Here is a 21,534-nt window from a genome sequence, read left to right as displayed (position 1 = left end):
CCCCAGCGCCAGCAAAAAAGAAGGGCAGTCAGTGCCCTTGCTATTTTTGGGGCAGGTCAGGAAATCCCTCCTTTTGGTTCCTTCTCCTCAGCTGGGCTTAGCTAAGCTTTTTTTTTTTTTTTTTTTAAGATTTATTATTATTGAAAAGCCGGATACACAGAGAGGAGGAGAGACAGAGAGGAAGATCTTCCATCCGATGTTTCACTCCCCAAGTGAGCCACAATGGGCTAGTGTGCGCCAATCCGATGCCGGGAACCAGGAACCTCCTCCAGGTCTCCCACGCGGGTGCAGGGTCCCAAAGCTTTGGGCCGTCCTCGACTGCTTTCCCAGGCCACAAGCAGGGAGCTGGACGGGAAGCAGGGCTGCCGGGATTAGAACCGGCGCCCATATGGGATCCCGGGGCATTCAAGGCGAGGACTTTAGCCACTAGGCCATGCCGCTGGGCCCTAGCTAAGGTTTGTAAAGACCCCTCACTCCTCTGCCCTTTATAGCCTGGGGTAAACCAGTTGTCTCTGGAGGCAAACCTCTCCATAGCTGCCACCTCTTCCCAACCAGGCCTCCAAAGCACAGTGAGTTAACACTTGCCAGACAAAGCACATTCTGAATTCCAAACTCAGTGTTAAGGTAAGATTAACCTGGGATTGTATTCACCATAAAATACTCAAACATCTGTGCAACACAGAAATTTTCACTGATGAAAAGATAGAAGCGGGATTCTTCTTTTTTTTTTTTTTTTTTTTAAAGGAATAGCAATAGGAGAGCCATTAAATGGAATAGACATTAGAAATTATCTCCTAATGCAGCCCCTGGGTGGATTTTTCCAGAAAATATTACAGCTGGATCAATTACTCTTTCAAAGCATAGTTTTAGGTGATTACAAATGGCGAAATGGTACCTCAGAGACACAAAAATAAAAAGCTGTTGTTTTAATCAGGCTGTAAGGGGCTCCAAGTTATTCCTACGCTTGGGTCGAAATCCAACTCGTGATCTGCAAATTAGTTGTGGATGCTGCTGACAATGTCTTCCCATTCTCGTCACCACCGGGCTCAGCACCACCTGGAGTCAGTGTCTTCGGGGTTCAGCCCAGCACACCCTCCTCCTCTGTACGAGATGGCCTTCAATCCCAGAGAGATGAGGCAGAGAGCAGAGGATTCCAGCAGAGCATGGCTAACAACGAGAACACATTCGAGGCTCCTTTCTGTCCCCACTGTCCCAATAGAGGAAGCAAGATCTGAGTGAAAAGAACAATTTAAAGAAGTAAAGGCTACTAAGATAAAATCTTTGTGAGAAAGGTAAATGCTTACGGAATCCCAGGCAAAGCAGTTTGGGTTGTAAGACAAGAGATTTTAAGATTTCACCTCCATGAGTCCTTTGTTAACAGAATCACCAGAAATGCGTCTCTCAGGACTGGTCCTGTGGCACAGAATGTGGAACCACCTCCTGCAGTTCTGGCATCCCCTATAAGCACCTGTCCCAGTTGTTCTACTTCAGATCCAGCTTTCTGCTTATGGCCTGGGGAGTAATGAGGATGGTCCAAGGCCTTGGGCCCCCTGCACACATCTGGGAGAAAAAGAAGAAGCCCCTGGCTCTTGGCTTCGGATTGACTCAGGTCTTTCCTTGACAACCATTTACGGATTGAACCAGCAGATGGAAGATTACTCTGAGTGATCGGCCTTTCAAATAAAAACAAATATATTTTTTTAAAGACACATTCTATCATCAAATTCTAGAAACACTGAAATGAATGTAACCTGGAAGAAGGCACATGAGTGACTTCGTGGGAATGGGTCAGGTGAGGCAGGAGGGAAGGATCAGAGAGGGCTGCGGAAAACCTTTGCAGGTGAAGTGTTTGTTCATCACCTCGTCTGTGACTGTGGTTCCCTGTACCATGTACCATTTTAGCCCGCCATAGCCTGCACATACCGAAGAGGTCTCTTGGGATTACGATGGAGCTGAAAATTTTCTATTTCCTGATGATACTGTCACTATCTTACTTCCTAGCTAAGTCCCTTCCTCTTGTGTGTGCTGACATTGGTGTAAACACACCCACCATGCTGCAGACCTGGCAAGGTACAGTAGATGCAAGTACGCATGGTGGTACATGGGGCTTGGCAACGATCCCAAAAGACCATGGTACCGTCTATGCATTTACTAGGCTATACTTTTTATCCTCACATTGCATTACTTTTACTTACATAAAACAAAGCTCTTATGATGTACCAGGTGTTGCAGACAGCAGCATCCCACATCTTGTGCTGCTTACATCTCTTCATTGCATCAAGAGACCCCGCTGAATGATCTGCAGGCTTTTGTAAGTACTCTCCATGATATTTATGCAATAATGAAATGACCTAATAACACAGCTCTCAGCACTTCATCCTGCCATGCAGCAATTCATAACTATACGGATGTCTAAAATCTTCAGGTTTATTTATCAAGCTTATTTATACTTTGAACATATGCAATTAATTGTATTGATCAATCACACCTCAAACTAGCATTAGAAGTAAAGTATTCTGGCTATGACCTTGTGGCGCAGTGAGTGAGGCCACTGCTTGTGACACGGGCATCCTACTTCAGTGTGCTGCTTTGAGACCTAGCTGCTCCATTCTCACTCAGTTTTCTGCCGATGCTCCTAGGAAGGCTGTAAACAACGGCCCAAGTCCTTGGGCACCTGCCACTCACATGGGAGGTCAGGATGGAGTTCCTGGCTTCTGATTCTGGCCAGGCCATTGGGGCCATTTGAAGAGTGAAGCAGAGGGTGCAAAATCTCGCTGTGTTTCTCTGTGCTACTCCATCTTTGCTTCACTCAGGCTTTCAAATAAATGCAATCAAACTTTTAAAAATATTTTAAAATGTAAAAAAAATACAATAAAACATCCTTCCAATTTTTCCCCAAGTGAAAAAATCCCCACCCATCCTTCATTCACCTCTGGCGTTCCCTCTGTGATCTCCTGTCTCTCTCCAAAGAAGACAAAGCTGGCTTCTCTCCTGCTCCATGCTCCACATGTGCCCTCTGAACTTCCTCTGTTACAGTTCATATCCACGTGGCTCTAACAGGTTCTTTGACAACCTTTATTTATGCTGGGAACCATTTCTACTTTTTTATTCCAGTCAACATTCAAATGTATAGAAGTTTTTCTGATCTAAAAAAATTAGGTAAATAACAACCTACAATTTATCTGTCCAGCATCTTGAGCTGTTTAGTGAAAAGATGCCCTAGAAACTTCATACACAGACCATAAGGAAATGCATAAGGCTGTTGTTTACATTTGTAAAGACTAGCAATTCACAAGTCAAGACACAAGTTCACAAGGCCTGGCAGAGGCAGACTGAACCTCCAAGCAGGTAAGCAGAATGGTAAAAGGAAACTTTTGTAAACTGGTCTCTCCACCAGTCACCTGCAAATACTGAGTAGAAATGGTGGTTAAGAAACACCTCAGAGCCACCATGGATATTTGGGGAAAAAAAGCAGTGGATGGAAGATCTCTTTCTCTGTCTCTCTCCTGCTCTCTCTCTCTGAAACTCTTTCAAGTAAAATAAATTTTTTTAAATCAAATTTTGTGTTGGAAATATGGTGCAGCAGGTTGGGCTGCCACTTGTGACAGCAGCATCCCGTTTGGGAGCATGGATTCAAGCTCCAGCTACACCGCTTTGCTGCTAATATGCCTGGGAAAGCAGCGCAAAAGTTGTCCCAAGTGCTTGGGTCCCTGCCATGTCTGTAGGAGACCCTCGCCCAGCTCTGGCTGTTGTAGGCCTTTGAAGATGGAAGATCTCTCTGCTTCTGTATCTCCTCTCCCTCCACTCCTGTCACTTTGTCTTCCAAATAAATAAATAGTTTTAGTCCATTTTAACTTCCCTTAAGATCCTAGAGTTTCACCAAGAGCTGGACGTTACCAACTTAGAAGCTTAAGACGAGCTTTGATCTGGGTGTGATACTCAGCTGCCTCTTCATCCTTTCAGAGATCTTTGGGTCTGGCCTGGAGTCCTGGAAGCTGCTGTTAGGTTGTCTTAGAATTGTTAGCCATGTTTGAATTGTGGGAGCCTGGGAAAGGCACAGCAACCACGCATCTCCCCATTGCAGCTAGAAGCCAGCGGCTCCTGGCTCCGGCTGCACGGAATGTTGTCATCCTCTGCCAAAACAAACACTTGCCTGTGTGGGAGACCACTGGGCAGCACACAGCTTTTGATGCACATGTCACTCCTCCAGAGAGCCTTTGTTAGGAGAGAGGAGAGGGAGGGAAGAGGCCTGTGTGCCAAGAAGTTGTGCTATCTCGTAGTCTTACTTCCTGCAATGTGAGCACCAGGAGACGGCAGTCGCCATCGCCCAGGCACTTCATAAGGCAGTTGGAAATGAGATTCTTTCTGGTGGATTCCACAGTGAGTCTGATGAAATAATACTCTTCGGGTTTCACTCGTGGTGACACGTTCCTACCACAAAGGGGATGGGAGTCGGCTGGGGGCTGAGCTCCAACACTGGTAATTGTCACAAATGTGGGATAGAGCCACGAGGTTTGTATGTCCTTTAATTCAACAAGCCTGAGACATTCTTCTAGAAAACTGAATCTTTACTGTGATAAAAAATATATATACATATTGCGGGAACAGCTCAAAAAGAAGGCACTTTGGAGTCATGTCCAGGAAACTCAAGTGTGGCTTTGAAAGTAGATTCAAACTTGGGGAGACACGGAGGGTATGCACATTCATAGATGGATTTTTTTCCCTCAAGGGATTGTAAGTCTTCCTTTAAAATCATCGGTGGGAGAAAGCATTTGGCATAGCCATGAACTTGCAGCTTGGGATGCCGACATTCCATGCTGGAGTCCCTGGGTTGCAGTTCCGGCTCCACTTCTATTTTCAGCTTCCTGCTAAAGCACACTCCAGGAGGCAGAAGTGACGGCCCAGGCACTTGGGTGGCTGCCATCCAGATAGGAGATTTTGCTTGAATCGCTCCATTTCTGGATGCTGCAGGCCATCAGTGGAGGAAAGCTCCTCACCTTTCTCTCTCTCTCTCTCTCTCTCTCTCTCTCTCTCTCACACACACACACACACACACACACAGAGTTGCTGACCATGTTCACACGATCTGCATCTGTCCGGCTTGCCTCTCAGCCTGACTCCTGCTATCCTGAGCCCTGTGTCACAGGTTCAGTGATGGTGATATCTGACCACACTGGTGTCTTCTTTTTTTTTTTTAAGATTTATTCATTTTATTACAGCCAGATATACACAGAGGAGGAGAGACAGAGAGGAAGATCTTCCGTCCGCTGATTCACTCCCCAAGTGAGCCGCAAGGCCGGTGCGTGCAGATCCAAAGCCGGGAACCTGGAACCTCTTCCGGGTCTCCCACGCGGGTGCAGGGTCCTAATGCATTGGGCCGTCCTCGACTGCTTTCCCAGGCCACAAGCAGGGAGCTGGATGGGAAGTGGAGCTGCCAGGATTAGAACTGGCGCCCATATGGGATCCCGGGGCTTTCAAGGCGGGGACTTTAGCTGCTAGGCCATGCCGCTGGTCCCCACACTGGTGTCTTCTTAAAACCGATCATCAGATGTAAGGAGAAAAATCTCACAACACAGATTGAAACTTAGCAGCTTGGCAAATTTAAAGATTCCCACTTACATTCTGCCCAGGCAGCCTCATTGGATGTAGAGAACAAATTGGTGTTTTAAAGTGGGCTGGCCTGGGCCCAGCGGCGTGGCCTAGCAGCTAAAGTCCCCGCCTTGAAAGCCCCGGGATCCCATATGGGCGCCGGTTCTTCTCAACTGCTTTCCCAAGACACAAGCAAGGAGCTGGATAGGAAGTGGGGCTGCCAGAAAACAAATAGGCACCCATATGGGATCCTGGCTTATTCAGGGCAAGTAGGCTATTGCGCTGGGCCCTAATCCTCCACTTTCAAGAGCCAACATCCCATATGGGCATAGGTTTGTGTCCTGTCTGCTCTACTTCCTATTCAGAAGGTAGAAAAAGTAGGAAAGCAGTTGAGAATGACCCAAATCCTTGGGCCGCTGGATCCACATGGGAGACCCAGAAGAAACTCCTGGCTTTGGATCAGCTTAGTTCCGGCCATTTTGGCTATTTGGGGAGTGAACCAGCGAAGGGAAGAACTTTCTGCCTCCTTCTCTTTGTAAGTACATAAATAATAGAAGTGGACTGGCCAAGAACCTACATTGTCCTCCCTATTCTGTCTTGTTTGGCGTCAGGGAGCAGATGGATAAGGCTGAATGCTGGAGGCAATTGCAGAAAGGGGCTCTTGGAGTTGCAGGAGCTTGAATGCAGGTGTGCTGCCTGGGAGATCACAGCAGAAGCTTGAGCTGGGCTTGGGCAGCAGCTGATCCAGGCAGGCACTGGGCACATCTCCCTCATGCAACGGCCTTACAGCAGTGGGCGTTGGCAGTTTGGCAGAGCACTGGATTGGACCGAACAGGTAACCCAAGAGACAAAGTTCTCCCTCCTGGGGACCGGAGAGGGCATCACAGCTCTGGGAGTGCATTTAGGGCAATTCCAGGGAAAATGCTTCTAATAAAATTCATGTGCACCCTCCCTCTCCTGGCTTTTCAATATGGTCAGCAGACACTAAACTAAAAACCTCCCTTCAAGCCACCCAGGGTACTGTGAATCATAGATACCTGGTGTTTAGGAATTCCTCCTGGGTGCTCAGATTGTAAGGATGCGTGAACAAAAACCAAAAAAAGATACTCAGAGGTAAGGTTGGTTTTTCTTTGCCGGGCTGCACGGGGTCCCTTTCCAGACAGGCAGGCCCCCAGTAGAGTCCATGTGTAGCCATTGTTCAGCCTTGGGTTGTGGCAAGCTCTGCACAGCCTCAGTCCAGGAATAGTAAGTGTCTGTCTCCTCCAGTCTTTCTCTCCCGGGCCTGGTAACTTGAGAGTTACCACAAAGGAGGCATTCCAGACCTCACAGGGCCCTCCCCTGGAATGTGATAATCCCCACCCCCACCCCGGCAGAGGCCCTGCCCCCATGAAAAGCCCTTTCTTAGGTGCACTTAGGAGTGGGGGGTATTTAGCAATGGATTTCTTCCCCTCAAAGAACACAAATGGCTGCCGGCCCCACTTCACAATGCCCTTGAGTTTCTGCATTCCCAGGCTGCTGCCCGTTCAAAGCTGAAACAAAGAGCAGAATGAGGACCTGCTGCTGGGGCAGACATTGCCTGTGTGCAGGATGAAGGCTGCGAGCAAATGAATGACTCATGGCTGGGTGGCGATTGCCAGCAACAGCTTAGAGGTGCTGTGGGCCCAGCTGGGCAGTCTCTACCCTGCACAGCCTCTGGGCTGACAGTGTGGCTCTCGCCCCCAACCCTTGTTTCCGCATGGACCCGTGCCATTGGCTAAGCCCCAGCTAGCTCCTCCATTCTAACCCATGCTCAGTCAGGTCCTTCGAACTGCACATGACTCGTGTCAGACTCAGCCAAGACCGACAGCATCAGGAGGCGGTGTTTGTTCAGCTCTGTGGTCTGGGCCACAGAGGAGTGCAGCCGAGGAGGCCTAGGCAGCTCTACAGGGCCATGGAGGGAAATGAGCACAACAGTAGAGCCACTGGGGAGCACGGGTACAGAGGAGCACATCCCTGACAGGGCATTAAGATCATCTCTGAAAGACCTTCCTGGCACCATGAACCTCTGATACACTCTCCAGCTTGGGTCGGCTGCCAGGGAACAGCGCAGAACTTAGTGAAGTTGTGTTTAGTTTCAGATGCAAGGGCTAGCAATGTCTCTCTGGGGACAAGGAAGGGTCTGTGGGTGGAATTTATTATCTTCCTCTGAGGACTGTGGCCAAGGCCAGCTGTAGTAATTTTGGGGCAAATCTCAGGATTTCCACCTGGGTGGACATAACCTACATTCCCCAATAGGAAGTCAGTGGATTTGCCCAGAGCCCCAACCCAAGGAATGATGGAAAGTGAAATGAATCAATAGTCTCCAAGCAGGTGCACATGATGCTCTCACCTTGTCAATTCTCTGACTTGAGGTCGGGGAGATCAAGACGCCTCCTTTGTTGAAGAATATTCCTGTTGGCATCCTGCTAAGTGGGAAAAATCAAAGCACGCCTACATTTCTAATGTGCCAGCTTTTGTATAGAAAAGAGGAAATCTTTCAGTCTTCCTTTGGTACTTGGGCATGGTTCCAGGCCTGCCATGAGCAGCAACATCTGCAGCTGCACTGGTCCCTTTGCGGGGATTCAGCTGAACAGGGTGATAGCCAGTCCGGTGCTGGCCTGCATCTTGTTCCCAAGGTGACCCTGGAGGTCATCCCAAGTATGGGGAAAGAAAATATCTTAGCCAATTGCTATAATGTTGATGTATCTGAAGAATGTCCTGGTGCTTTCTGGATAGTCACGGACAGCCTTGTCTGTGAAATATCTTCTTGTTTCGTGTTGTGGAGAGCCACGTGTCTCAGGGATTTCTCAAATCACTCTTCCCAAGTCCCTTCAAGAAATTACACTTTGTGCAGTTCTACGTGTGTCCTGCATTGGTTCCTCAGCCTTTGGTAGCCCATTCTCACACACTAGAATTTTTCAGAAATACCCAGCTAAAAAATAACTTTTGCAGGGCTGGTGTTGTGGCACAGTGAGTTAAGCTAATATTTTCAATGCCAGCATCCCAAATAAGTGCTAGTTCATTTTCCCTCTGCTCTGCTTTGGACACAGCATCCTTCTCTTGTTCTTGGGAGAGTACTGGGGCCCTGCCACCCATGTGGGAGACGCAGATGGAATTCCAAGTACCTGGTCCTAGCCTGATCTGGCCTTGGCTGTGTGGTCGCTTGGGAAGCGACCCAATAGATGGAAAATTTCTTTTTCTGTCTCTACCCCTCTCTGTCACTCTGCCTTTCAGATAGATACAAACATCTAAAAGTATTGCTTGCATATAGCTTATATACATCCTTCTGTATATTTGTACACATCACTAGATTGTTTTTATTAACTCACTGTAAGTGTTATATAAATCACTGTGACACTGTACTGTTTAGTAAATAAAGATGAGTAAGTTTGGCATATTCAGTACTTATACAGTACACCCTTCAAATATTTTTCAGGTCATGGTTAGTTGATTCTGAGGATGTGGCACCAGCAGCCAAAAAACACCAGCTGTCTTTGTGACAACTCATGTGTGCTAACTAAATAGAGGAGGCATAAGACAGACCTTGGCGAGTTTAATTACTGCAGCAGGAAGATAAGAGCAGGTGGAAGGGGGGAAGGACTGGAACAGGGCAGAAGGCTCGGGGCAGAGAGATAGCACTTGGCATGTCCATGCATGCCTTGTCAAATGCTTTGGCCTTTGGATGCCCTGCTACCTTTTGCGCACTCTGAGTACTGAAACCAGTGAAGCTGAGTGTGAGACAACCCCTATGATTCTTTCAGAAAAACTGAAATGCATCTGTGAATGCATTGTGGTGGTGGGAATGATCAGTAAACTGAAGGCATCAGCAAAGAGCAGTTTTTAAAAATCTATTATAAACTCTGAAGTCAAGGAGCCGGTGTTGTGGCACAGCAAGTAAAACTGCTGTCATTTTGGCATCCCATATCAGAGTACTGATTCAGGGCCCAACTGTTGTGCTTCTTCTCCAGCTCCCTGGTAGGGTGCCTGGGAAGGAAGCAGCAGATGATCCAAGTCCTTGGGCCCCTGCCACCTGAGTGGGAGACTAGCTGGAGTTCTCTGGATTCTTGGCTGCAGCATGGACCAACCCTGGCTGGTGTAGCATTGGCGAAAATGAACTTACAGTTGGAGGTGCCCTTTCTGTCTTTGATTCCCTGAATTTTTCAAAACACCCTTAGACAAAAATAGCTTTTGCAGGGTCTGGGTTGTGGTACAGTGCTGTAGGATTAAACTCCTCTTGGAACTGGCATAAGTGTTTGTGTGTATGTGTGTGTAAATTCTGCCTTTCAAGTAAACATTCGCTTTCATCCTGAAACTGAATCCTACACCATCTAGAAAAGGGAACACGGGTGTCTGTTCCTCTTCCCTGGAGATCTCCTAAGGGAGATCAGCAATCTGCATGTCAAGGGCCGGCAGGCATAAATGGCTTTTCAGGATCATGGGACATCTAGCAGGATTGGGTCTAGGTCTGTGGTACAACTGGGTTGCCTTGAAACTTTACATTCCTATTTCCTGCCTCTCTTCCCTCTTTGTGTTCCATATTCTATTTTGTTAACTTTCCTCCATGCCCAATTATCCCTGACAAAGTAGTGAGGCAGAAAGTCTGAAGAAATAACCTTTAGGTCCATGAGAGCATGTTGATTGTTGACAGGTTAAGCACATCTGCCATACGGCTGTTGTTTTCTAGAATCCAGCTTTAACTACATCTGGCCAGCAAGGGAACTGAAAAGATTCGAATCCCGCATTTACAGTATGTGACCCATGAGTGTATTCAAATCTTTGCAGGACAAGATTTCTCTGTTGGCATACAGAGCAATCCTGGGGAAACCTGACTGGCCTTCCCATACTCCATAAAGTTGCTCTTGACACACTCAAGTCTTGACAGAATGGTCCGGACCAGAAACAACTGGGTGTCTAGGCTCTGGGCAACACTCCACATTGGTCACAGTCTTCTGGATCCAACCCCACGCTCTCCAAACTCAGCAATACCATTTTTAGGTTACTTGGGACTCCTTTTCCATGTCCCAGAAACCATCAAGGTGCATACCACACCTGCCACCCAGTGTCAAAGTCGTCTCCCTAGAATACCAGGTACAAACAAGGCTGCCCCGTTTACTTGCATTCATTAGTGCTTGCCAAGAGAAAGAACAATTTGTGAAGACATCTTACTCTATTTGCCCCCAAAGACTTTATTCTAGTCTTTCATTTTGAGCAATGACATCAGCGAGGCTTACTTTTTGCTTCTAATAGATCAATCCTATTCATATCACTATTAGGTGTAACAAGGGGATTTTACGTTGCAAAGCTCTAACTTTCAGTGAGATTTGGTTAGGCTTATCCTTAGCTCTTCTAAGACTCTCGGGTGGGAAAGGCTGCCTCGTGGATTGGCTGTGTATTCCAAGAACAGATTTCAGAGAATTCAAACAGCTTGTGTCTTCCCTATTCTGAACTGTTAGGTTGTTTTGTGTACATGTGTACATCACAAGCATTTTTTTTTTTGCCAACCCTAAGCTCTTAAAAACCAGGAAGTGTGAAACAGAGTGGCTGACTACAGCTCCTCAGAGAATAGTCTTTGCAGATCTGAACCTTGTGTTAAGATAAGCAATTCCTATCTTACTTCTGGCAGGAATATAGCAATTTATATGCGAGGCTTCTAAATGCCTACTGGCAAGAATTAAGGAGAAGATCCCACATTTGGCACAAAAATGAGAAAGACCCATGAACAAATTACAAATGCGGGGAGGACATGGGGGAAATTTGACTCTAGCCGGGGAGGAGAAGCAGAGATTTAAATGTCAATTGTTGGGTTGAAAGCCAACGGCAGCCCAGATGGACGCTGGACAAGCTCACACAGGCCTCCAACTTCAACTCTGCAGGACCAGTGAGAGCTTCTTGGTTTCATCTATTCAAGGCCGGAGCTTCCCAAGGAATACAGTCATGCACCCGAGGCATACTTCGAAGTAGCAAGAACCCTGTAATACTGAACTCCCAAATTTAGTGAGACTGCAGTTGTTTGTCAAATTTGAGAGGTCTTGAGAAAATTCAAGGGCAGCATATTATGAAAAAATTACACATGAGGTTCAAAAAAGTTCTTGCACCAAGACAAGCTTATTTTTGAACTTCATTTCTTCATTGACTTTTTGTAGTGTTTTTGTATTTGTACCACATGGTATGTCAATCACGGAGGAGGCCAAGCTATGGAGATGAGTGGGTGGCATGGATGAAGCCAGATGTGAACCCTACACAGTACATTTCACTACAGGTGGATGGAAAAAGGTGACCTATGTTAGGAAAAAAGAGTTTGTTTTTTTTTTTCAACTACTATTCGGGCCTTATTCAATGCCTTCAAACAAAGAGTCTTTGACAATTTTCCTTCACAGTGAAGCACTGGAAAAGGCTTGTTCCACCTGACGAGTTTTTTCCTAAGTTTCACATAAAAGAATTCCATCATCAGTTTTGTTTTTTTTTTTCTAGGTTGGTGGGCAGCTCAGAAGTTAGTTTTAGGTCTAATTGCTTTCATGCTTCTCAACCAATCGCTACATTTTTTCCTTTGCTCTCCCTTAGTTGTTGTTTCATTTTTGCTTTAAAAAATCTCTTCCATGACTTTATTTTTCCCCCTTGAGGTGGGTGGCATATTAACAAGGTGTAATTAATTCAGGGATTGCAAATGTGCCTTGTGAGAAGCGAGTCTCCAAGTGGCACTGTACTTCCCTGGCAAAATTGTTGTTTCCTCCCTCTCCATTGTTTACTTGAAATGAGAAAGAACAAGAAAGCAAACGACAGCAAACGGAGGGTGGAGGGTTTGCCTGGAAAATTCCCAGGAACAAACAACGTTAAAATAACAGCCTCTGCAACAGATAGGTGCTACAGAGAGTGGTGCAGCACACACACAGCTGGGAGTTGGCTTGAAAGGGGTCTTTGCTCAAGGTGCAAACAGCAAGTCACATTTCAAATGTGCTCGCAGGTGCTCTTGGCCACTATTGCAGGAAATGGGGATGTGTGTGCAGTCGAGAGGCTGAAGGTGGCCCTGGCAAAAGCAGTGAATATGCAGGTGAACGTGAGAGCTTCCCCTCTTGGTCACTAACCACAGTTCCAGATGTCTTGGCCACCCATTAAGATCTCCGCGTCTGAAACTGTCCAGAGCTCTGAAGGAGACAGAACTCCATAATGGCTGGTCTCTCCTAGCCTGACTGTCCCTTATCAAAGAATTCCATGGCTTGAGGGAATGAAACAGCTGACTCCACAAGGTTCTAATCACAGGACTTAAGAAGTCCTTTGCACTGATAAAACCAGTGGCCACTATTGCCTGGAGAGGTTTGCTTAGGGAAATTCCAGGTTTGGGACACAAGGTAACTACCACTTACTTGGAAACCTCACAGGTCAACTGGAGCCCCACCAGGCCATCACAAATTCCTTAAAGAGCATGGCACCACTGACCAATCAAAGGAAGGTCATGGGCACTATTGATCAATGAGGAATTTGGACAGGAGCTGGTTTCACACCTCTCAATCTCCATTTCAATCTGTAAGAACCTTCACTCTTAACTCCTTGGAGGAGCAGAACGAAACATTAGCTACCTGGCTGCTCACTCCTACGGTAAATGCCTGCTCTTCCCACTTCCTGTCAGTGGTTGGCTTTCTGGATTCAGTGAGGAGATCCTAGTTTGGGGGTTCTGCAGCAATGCCAACAGCAAATCTGAGATGTCGTTCAGCAACACTAACAAGACTGTGTTAGTGTAATAACCAGAAGCCTTTAGGTAGAAGTATAAGGGTTTGGGGCTGTTTCCTTTCAAATGAGTTAATTTTTGACTTTTCAAACAAACCTGGCTTGGAGAGGAAAAGATTTGGTGCCTCCTAACACTCTTTATGCATTTTTAAAGGCACAGGAGCAACTGTGGACCAGACAGGGGTGCCAATAAATGAATTAACAAAGAATGGGTTTTTAGGAAGGGAGATCTGAAGGAATTCAGATCAGACAACAGGGACAGAAAGAGACTTGGTTTGTGACAGCTATTTTAGTGCAGTACAGAGCGGGTGGCTTGCCACTGGCACTCCATTCATTCTGTACCTTCTCCCACACCTTTTCCCAGCACCTGTTTGGCACTGACTCTGCCGACTACATCACCCAAGCTCTGTCCTCCTGTAAGTAACCTGCCCTCCTTCAAGTAAATAAATAATGCAGATGACAGGTTGGGCGCAAGAGGGAAGCAAACAGGTAACTTTTCTCGTTCTCTTCCAACTCTGCTGCAGACTACTCCTAAATGGCCCCTCCCGGTCTGCATGCTGGGCCTTGGCTTTTGCCTCCTAGTCATCTTCCGCTCTCTTAACCCTGCCACAGTGAGCCCACAGTGAGCCTCCCACAGTGAGCCCCGGCAAAAGGCTCTGCAGTTGAACCACCGGGAGAGGACTGTTTGCCCACCAGGCTGCTGACTGATACAAAGGGTGATGGGCTTGAAGCTATGGGGTGCACTTCCCAGCCAAGGGGCTCACACAGCAAAGGGTGGGTTCTTTCTGGAAGACTGCTAGGGCTCGGGTGAAGCAGGCAGGATGAATTGGTCCCCACAGGCGCACGCCTTGGTTGAGTGAGGCTCTAGCTGATACATTAATGTAAGAGCAAGGGGGCTACAGTCACTTTCACCACTCAAGACATTACTGTGTTTGGAGATAAAAGAAATTTGTTCAAGACCCAACCAAACATATTTTTTAATGGAATTGTTTTTTTTTTTTTCTTGTTAAATAACAATTTACCAAAAGGGTGACCAGATCTCATTGGGGACAAAACCTGTACTAGAAATGCATAACATTACAGAGGACAATAGGGGAGGGCTTGGTGACGAGACCAAGGCCAAGGGCAGAGGCCACCCTTGGTCTTCCATATTTATAGACATTTTATATATACATTACATCCGAGTGTGACAGGCATCTGTACCATTTCCCAGGAAGACAAGGGTGTTTCTAAGGCAAGGCAAGGGCAATGGTGGGGGAGGGGCAGCCAAAGCTCAGGGCTGGGGTGGGAGGGCTCAGCTCAGAGCAGCTGTAGGAGCTTCAGAGACTGAAGAAGCGCACGGGGCTCCGCCGAGGCCAGATACTGGCAGCACAGCCAGTCCTCCAGCTCCACACCCCGCCGGCGGTCCACTGCCTTCTCAGCAAACTTCATCATCATCAGGGCGCGCTTCATGTCGATCCAGTTGTGCAGCGTGCTGCACAGCGCCTCCTCCGAGGGTCCCGGCTGCTCCACCAGCTCACGCCGGGGCCCCCACAAAAGGCACTGCAGCACACGCTTGGCCTCGCCGATGCGGATGCGTTTGATTGGGTCGGCCTCGAGCAGTAAGTGCGCCAGCTGCTGCAAGCCAGGCGAGTAGAGGGACAGGGCCGGCAGTGGGGGCAGATCCTCTTGGCGGTAGTCCTGCTCCCGCAGCTGCGCGCGCACCTCAAATGGGTTGGGCTGGTGCAGCAGCTCATAGATGAGGATACCCGTCTGAAACTCATCGAACTTGCGGTACTGGGAGGCCGACACAATCTCGGGGGCTAGCCGCGCCTGATTCTTCTTTTGCTGCAGGTTCGTGGAGCCGCCCGGCTTCTGCTTGGCCTTTAGGAAGTTGCTGATGATCAGCCGGGGCAACTGCTTATCACCGGGAGCGCCCTGGCAGGCTGGGGTGGCAGCGGGGCTCGGGGTGGCTCCGGCTCCCGCCGCAGAGGTGCTGCCGGAGGAAGGTGCAGCTGGGCCGGGAGTTGTGGCGGTGGTGGAAAAGGCGGCCGGGCCAGGGCCGGGGGTTGAAGCGGCGGGGTTGGGGGTCGGGGTGGCCTGGGGCATGCAGCGCACCAACAGCAGGTTCTCCAGGCACAGGTCGCGATGGATGACCCCATGTTCCTTCAGGTGCTCCAGCCCGTTGCACAGCTGCAGAAGCAGGAAGCACACGCGCCGCTCATATGCCTCCGGCTCTGCCCGGTGGCTGGCGGCTGAGTCCCGCACGAAGTCGGAAGCAGTCTGGTGTGGCACCTCGCGGGTGATGACCACCACGCAGTCCTGCTCCTGGGCAGGGGGCTGTGCGGTTAGGGCTGGCGGAGGGTCCTTTGGTGCCTCGGGAGGGGCCAGCATGCTGGACGGCACGGAGGCCACAAAGTGGCCGCAGTCCTGCTGGATGTTGAAGTGGACGGGCACAGAGGGGCTGCAGTAGGAGGCTGCTTTTGGCTCAGGAGTCTTGCAGATCTGTGAGGGCAGAGAAGGAAGCAAGCAGAAGCGAAGTCAGCAGGGAACCCTATCCATGCAGGTGGAACTGCACTTCCCCCTACCTCACACCGCATCACACACAGACTTAAGGCTACGAGCAGACAAACACAAATTTTAGGGGGAAAAAAAATCACAGGAGAGAATCTTTGAAACCTTAGGTTGGACCAAGCATGGTTCACAAAAAGAAACAATAAAGTTAAACCTTACCTCACCAGTCAAGCACTTTTTGACTTCAAATCAGTGGTTTAGAAAGCTAAGTCAATGGGGTGGATCCCACCTCTGCTTTGAATCTGGCTTCCTTAGAACGTGCCCAGGAGGCAGTGGGTGAAGCTCCAGTGCCTAATTTCTGCCACTGTTGTGGGAGACCTGGATGGAGTTTCTGCCTCTTGCTTTGGCCTAACCCAGCTCCAGCTGTTGTGGGCATTCTACCCAGGGGATAGAACCTACTCTTTCTCCTCCCTCTCTCTCTCTGTCACTCTGCTTTCAAATAAATAGTTTTTTTAAAAAGACATCATTGAAGAAAACTGAAAGATAAGGAATAGGCTGGAAGATCTAATACTTGCCAAACACATATCTGATAAAGGACTTGCACCTAGAATTTACAAAACAAAACCCCTCTAACTTCTCAGTCATATGGCAATAACCCAATTTAAAAATGGGCCCAGGTATGAATAGACAACTCACCAGATCTACAGAAGCAGACAGGTGCATGTGGAAAGATGCTTGACATCATTAGTTGTGAGGAAAATGCAAGTCAAAACCAGATGAAACGGCCCCCTCACATCCACTGGCATGGCTTTCATAAGATAGGCTGGGGCTGGTGCCATGGCGAAGTAGGCCAAGTATCCTCCTGTGGTGCTAGTAACAGTTTTGGGTGCTGACTCATATCCCAGCTGCTCCACTTCTGATCCAGCTTCTTGCTTATGGCCTGGGAAAGCAGCGGGGGATGACCCAAGTATGTGGGCCCCTGCACCCAGAAGAAGCTACTGGCTTCTAATTAGCTCAGATCTGGCCATTGTGGCCCTCTGGGGAGTAAACCAGGGGATGGAAGAGCTTCTTTCTGTTCCTCCTCTCTGTGTAAAGCTACCTTTCTAATAAAAATTTTAAAATATTAAATAATACATTTTAAAAATCTCTGACTCCCTCTGTAACTCTTTCAACTAAAATCAAATCTTATTTTATAAAAAAGATAAAATACAGGAAATACCAAGAAACTGTAAAGATACAGGGACATGGCAGCCATGCTACAAGGCTGGTGGGAATGTCACACGGAGTAGCCACTATGGAGCACAGTTAGGCAACTGCGTAAAAAGTGACCCATTGAGACAGGGCTCCTTGCAGAGCCACATGCAGTGTGGCACAGGCAGGAAGACATCCCTCTAGAATGCACTGAATGAATTCTCATGAAGCCAGATGGAGTTAACGCAGCAATCGGCCTCATCTGCCATCTTGCTCACCTGGAAAGGTGGCTGCCTGGCAGCAGATAAGTGGGACCGCTGGCCTGCTTCCTCCCTGGACCATCTCGGGGGCTGTGGGAGGCCGGACATCTGTAGGACTTGGCCAGGTTCTTGTCGGCTGCCCTCGTTTTCTAGATACTCAAACCTACTGGCTGGCACAGCCTGCAGAGCTGACTCAGGTAGAACTGCCAAGTGCAAGGGTGAGTCACAATGACCCAAAAGCAAACAGAAGGCTGTCCAGACCCTGTTCAGACCCTCTCTGAACTGAAGGAGGGAATGCGCCACCTCCAGCTGCTCTGTGGGAAGGGTGCCCATGTCTGCCTGGTGTCTGCCCTGTCCACTCGCAGCGGCACCCACCTGAAGAGCTCTAGCAGTGCTAATCGCCATCCGGCGCCACTCAGCTGTGGTGCTGAGCCGGCCCTAATGGCCCCTGTAATTACTGCTGCATGGGAGGGAAGGTGGTAGATTATCAGCTCTCTCACTCAGATATTGTGCAACCTTGCTCATGCTTTGTAGAAGCAAGGATCAGTGTGCAATCGCGAGCAGAAAGACCTCTCACACCTACCTATAAACCATCCTGAAAATAATTTCCAACTAGCTTTATCGCTTCGCCTGTTTTGTTCTGCTCTGGGCTCCTGCTTTGCGGTGAGCCCAACAGCACAGACACAGTGTCACATGCGTGCAGCCTATGTGTGCAGCCTATGTGTGCAGCAAGTGTCTTTCCAGAGACTTATTTATATTGCGACTCTGCAAGCTTTCTCAGCATGAAACCTGGCACAAAGGAGATCATTCAGTCTGCCAAGGGAACATCTTCAAAGCAAATTGGAGGTGGGGGTGGGGAAATGCATTAATTTCATGATCTTTCTACTATGGAAACTAAATGGAAATGAAAAGGAAAATGTGTTTTACCCCAGACACTGCTTCATTTTGCAGGAGCAGAAATGATGCTGAAATACATGTGCAAGCAAAATTGACCTAGGCTGTGTTTGTCTAGCTCATTCACTGTACTTTCATTTTATTTTATTTTTTAAGGATTTTATTTGCTTTCATTGGAAAGGCAGATTAGTTTTATGGAGAGAAAGAGAGAGAAAGATCTTCCATCTGCTGGTTCACTCCCCCAAATGGCCAAAACAGCCAGAGCTGAGCTGATCCAAAGCAAGGAGCCAGGAGCTTCTTCTGGGTCTCGCATGTAGGTGCAGGTTCCCAAGGGATTAGGCCATCCTCTACTGCTTTCCCAGGCCACAAGCAGGAAGCTGGATGGGAAGTGGAGCAGCTGGGACATGAACTGGTGTCTATATGGGTTCCCGGTGCTTGCAAGGTGAGGGTTTTAGTCATTAAGCCATGGTGCCAAGCCCTGTGCTCTGATTTTAAATGGCAGCCTCAGGTATACCAGCAAACTCAAGAAACCTTGGCAGGGGAATAGCAGGTCTTGAAAAGACTCTTGCATATGTGTGGCTCAGTGGCTGAACCGCTGTGTGGGACCTCTGCATCTCATACTGCAATGCCAGAGTCACGCCCCAGTGCTGATTCTGATTCCAGCTCCCTGCTAATGTGCACCCTTAGAGACAGTGGGTGATGGTTCAAGTACTTGAGTCCCTGCCATCCATGTGGGATACCTGGATTGAGTTCCTGACATATGGGCATTTAGAAAATGAATCAGCAGGCGGAAGATTATTTTTTTCCTTTCTGCCTTTCAATTGGCAATAAATAAATAAACAATAAATAAATAAAAGAACTGTGTTGCAAACACTCCAGCACTCTGTTTTGACCTTTGTGGGTATGTGGGAAGAACTTTACTGTGTCCCTCTCAGATATCTGCTAGACTCTTGCAGTGCGACATTCCGGGCTACTATGCAACTTCCATGCAATGTCACAGTGGATCTCACTAAACCCAAAGTTCTAGGTGCTATTATAGACGTGGAAACTGAGGTTCCAGGAAGTGAGATTGCCCATCTGGAAAATTTGTGGAGGTCAAAAGCATAGGCTTTGGAATGAGCAAGATCAGCATCCGAAACATGAGCTCAGTAAGGGAGAGTGGTTGTAGGAGATCCTCATTCCTTGTGGTAGCTATGTTTTATTGTATACAAACCACAAATAACAAAGTTGTGAATATGGAACCACTGCTCCTAGGGGAAGCACTGGGTGAGATTCCTGCAAACTTCTAGTCAGTTTTCTCACCAACCATTCATGATGTGACTGAATGTGATGCATATTTCTATTCAAAGACAGTTTGCCAGTGAGCATCAAGCTCACGGTCCACGGCATGACCGCACCTGCCTGATGCTAGCTAATCTACCACACGTATGTTCCCTGTACAGTGCATCATGGCTTTACTGCATTTGGGAACCTCATAGTGCTGTGGGGTTATGCCTGGGGGTGAAGGAGGGGACATTTTAAGCTGTATCTTCACAAACAAAAAGCACATGCCAACAACAACAAAAAAAGTGAAACATGAGATACTGAGTGGACTGTTGCAGGTGACTCTGGCAGGAGGAAAGTTGTAGCAATATGGCAGAGCTGAGCCTGGGAACATGCATGCTGTGGGGGGAGGGGAAGCAATTTTCCCCTCCTGTGAGCACCCACTGATGACTGGAGAACATTCCACAGTGCTGGTGTGGGGACTGTGAACACATTTTTCAAACACAGACAATGAAGGTCAATGGTATTTATCACAACGCCTGTGTTCTCCTCTGTATAAAGGGGCAATGACAGTCCCCTGCCCTGGGACCACCATGGGGAGGCCCCGAAATGCAACAGATATGACTGCCAAACTCCGGCCTGTCTTATGGTGCAGTGCACAGGCGGTGGGTCAGGTTGCTATGGAAACAGCCCTTGCGTTTTCCACTGCAGACGTCTGGGGGTGCTGAGCAGTGCAAGCCCTGCTCGCACATGTGGAACAGCTCATGGAGGGCCGCTGCAAGGGACCTGGGGAGTGGTTCCAATGCCCAACCCCTTTTTTCTTCCTCAAGGGGATCAAAAACCAGGGGCTCCCATGGAGCCGCAGAGGGTCTCTGCACAGAGATGTAAGTGAAAGAGCGGAGTCCCTGGCAACTGGACTGGAAGCATTTCAGAATAAGTGTTGTGGGGAAGAGGGGTAGGACCCAGACCCACTCCTGGAGCTCTCGTGGGCAACCCCCAGGCTCTATCCGTAGTGCTGGGTGGGAGAAGGGGACGAAGGCTGGGGCCTCTTCTCTGTCCTCCCCTGGCTCGCCTGGTTGCATTGTCAGCAAGTCCCACACTCAGATGTTAGGCTCTAGAACCTGGTACAGACCTTCACTCCAGCTTCGATTTCAAACTGCTTGCTATGCCAACTCTCATTTTATATGTTCCAGTCATCCATTTCCATGGGTGCAAATCTGAGCTCAGTTACCTCGCTTACATTAGTAAAAAAAAAAAAAAAAAAAAAAAAGGCTCCAGGATGTTCAAAAGTCCCAGATTACCAAAATGAAGCTCTGGGTGGCTGAAAAAGGAAACAGCTTTTGAAAATGCACGTGCAGCTAATGATTCCCCTCCCTCCAGCCACAAGAACCAGCTTTATCTCTTCTCCATTGCAGGTCACTGAGCTCAGGCTCAGAGGGTCCTGCATCCGCAGCCAGCAGGTGCAGATGGGAGCCTGCCATTGTTCACTAGGGACTCCACATCCAAGGATCCGCTGACTGCTGGGCGGGCTGCTTGCTTAACATGCACAGACGAAATGGGCGTGGAGACCCGCTCCCTCCTTCCCTCCCAAACGTGGACTCCCAGAGGACTGCGTTCTGTCTAGACTGCTGCACTAATGAAGCCAAACAGCTGCAGGCACACGAAAGGAGGCTTCGCAGTCCCCACCCCACCTCCTGATCCCCAGGCGAGATACACTGGCAAACTGGTATTGTTGATCCCAGTAAGCACTGTTCTTTTCATCTACGGTACAGAGATGCTTCTGGAGCTGGCTACCAAGATTTTGGGACAAATAGGGAATGCCCTGGGGGCTTTCTAGGGGACCAATGCTTATCTTTGGGTTTCCTTATGGCTTAGAAGTTTAAGAAAATAAACAGCCTAAGAAGCAAGCCCCGCCCCCCCCCACTTTTTTAAAAAAATACAACATCCTCTGGGAAAATTTGAATTTCTCTTGCTGTGTGTTACTGAACAGGGCACCTGCACATGATGGCAGGAAGCACAGCCTGGTCACTTATGGACACAAAAACAACGCAAAGCTCAGATTCAATGGCAAGGCCAGATGTTGTGTGTACCAGGCAGCCTGGTC

The 21,534-nt window shown here is 48.3% G+C and overlaps 1 protein-coding gene across 2 annotated transcripts in view; it reads right to left on the bottom strand.

The window, feature by feature from the left end:
• Positions 1-14,329: 14,329 nt before the first annotated feature.
• Positions 14,330-21,534, bottom strand: part of PRAG1 (PEAK1 related, kinase-activating pseudokinase 1) — a 50,418-nt gene continuing 43,213 nt past the window's right edge. For both annotated transcript variants that reach the window (XM_058669855.1, XM_058669856.1), the window contains exon 6: positions 14,330-15,813. In XM_058669855.1, the coding sequence (XP_058525838.1) occupies positions 14,629-15,813 (1,185 nt within the window). In that variant the 3' untranslated portion in view covers positions 14,330-14,628. The remainder of the gene's footprint in view (positions 15,814-21,534) is intronic.

The sequence above is a fragment of the Ochotona princeps genome, chromosome 11 (genome assembly GCF_030435755.1).
Source record: "Ochotona princeps isolate mOchPri1 chromosome 11, mOchPri1.hap1, whole genome shotgun sequence".
Taxonomy (NCBI): domain Eukaryota; kingdom Metazoa; phylum Chordata; class Mammalia; order Lagomorpha; family Ochotonidae; genus Ochotona; species Ochotona princeps.
Note: the sequence above shows the minus strand (reverse complement) of the source record. Positions and strands in the feature narration are given on the sequence as shown.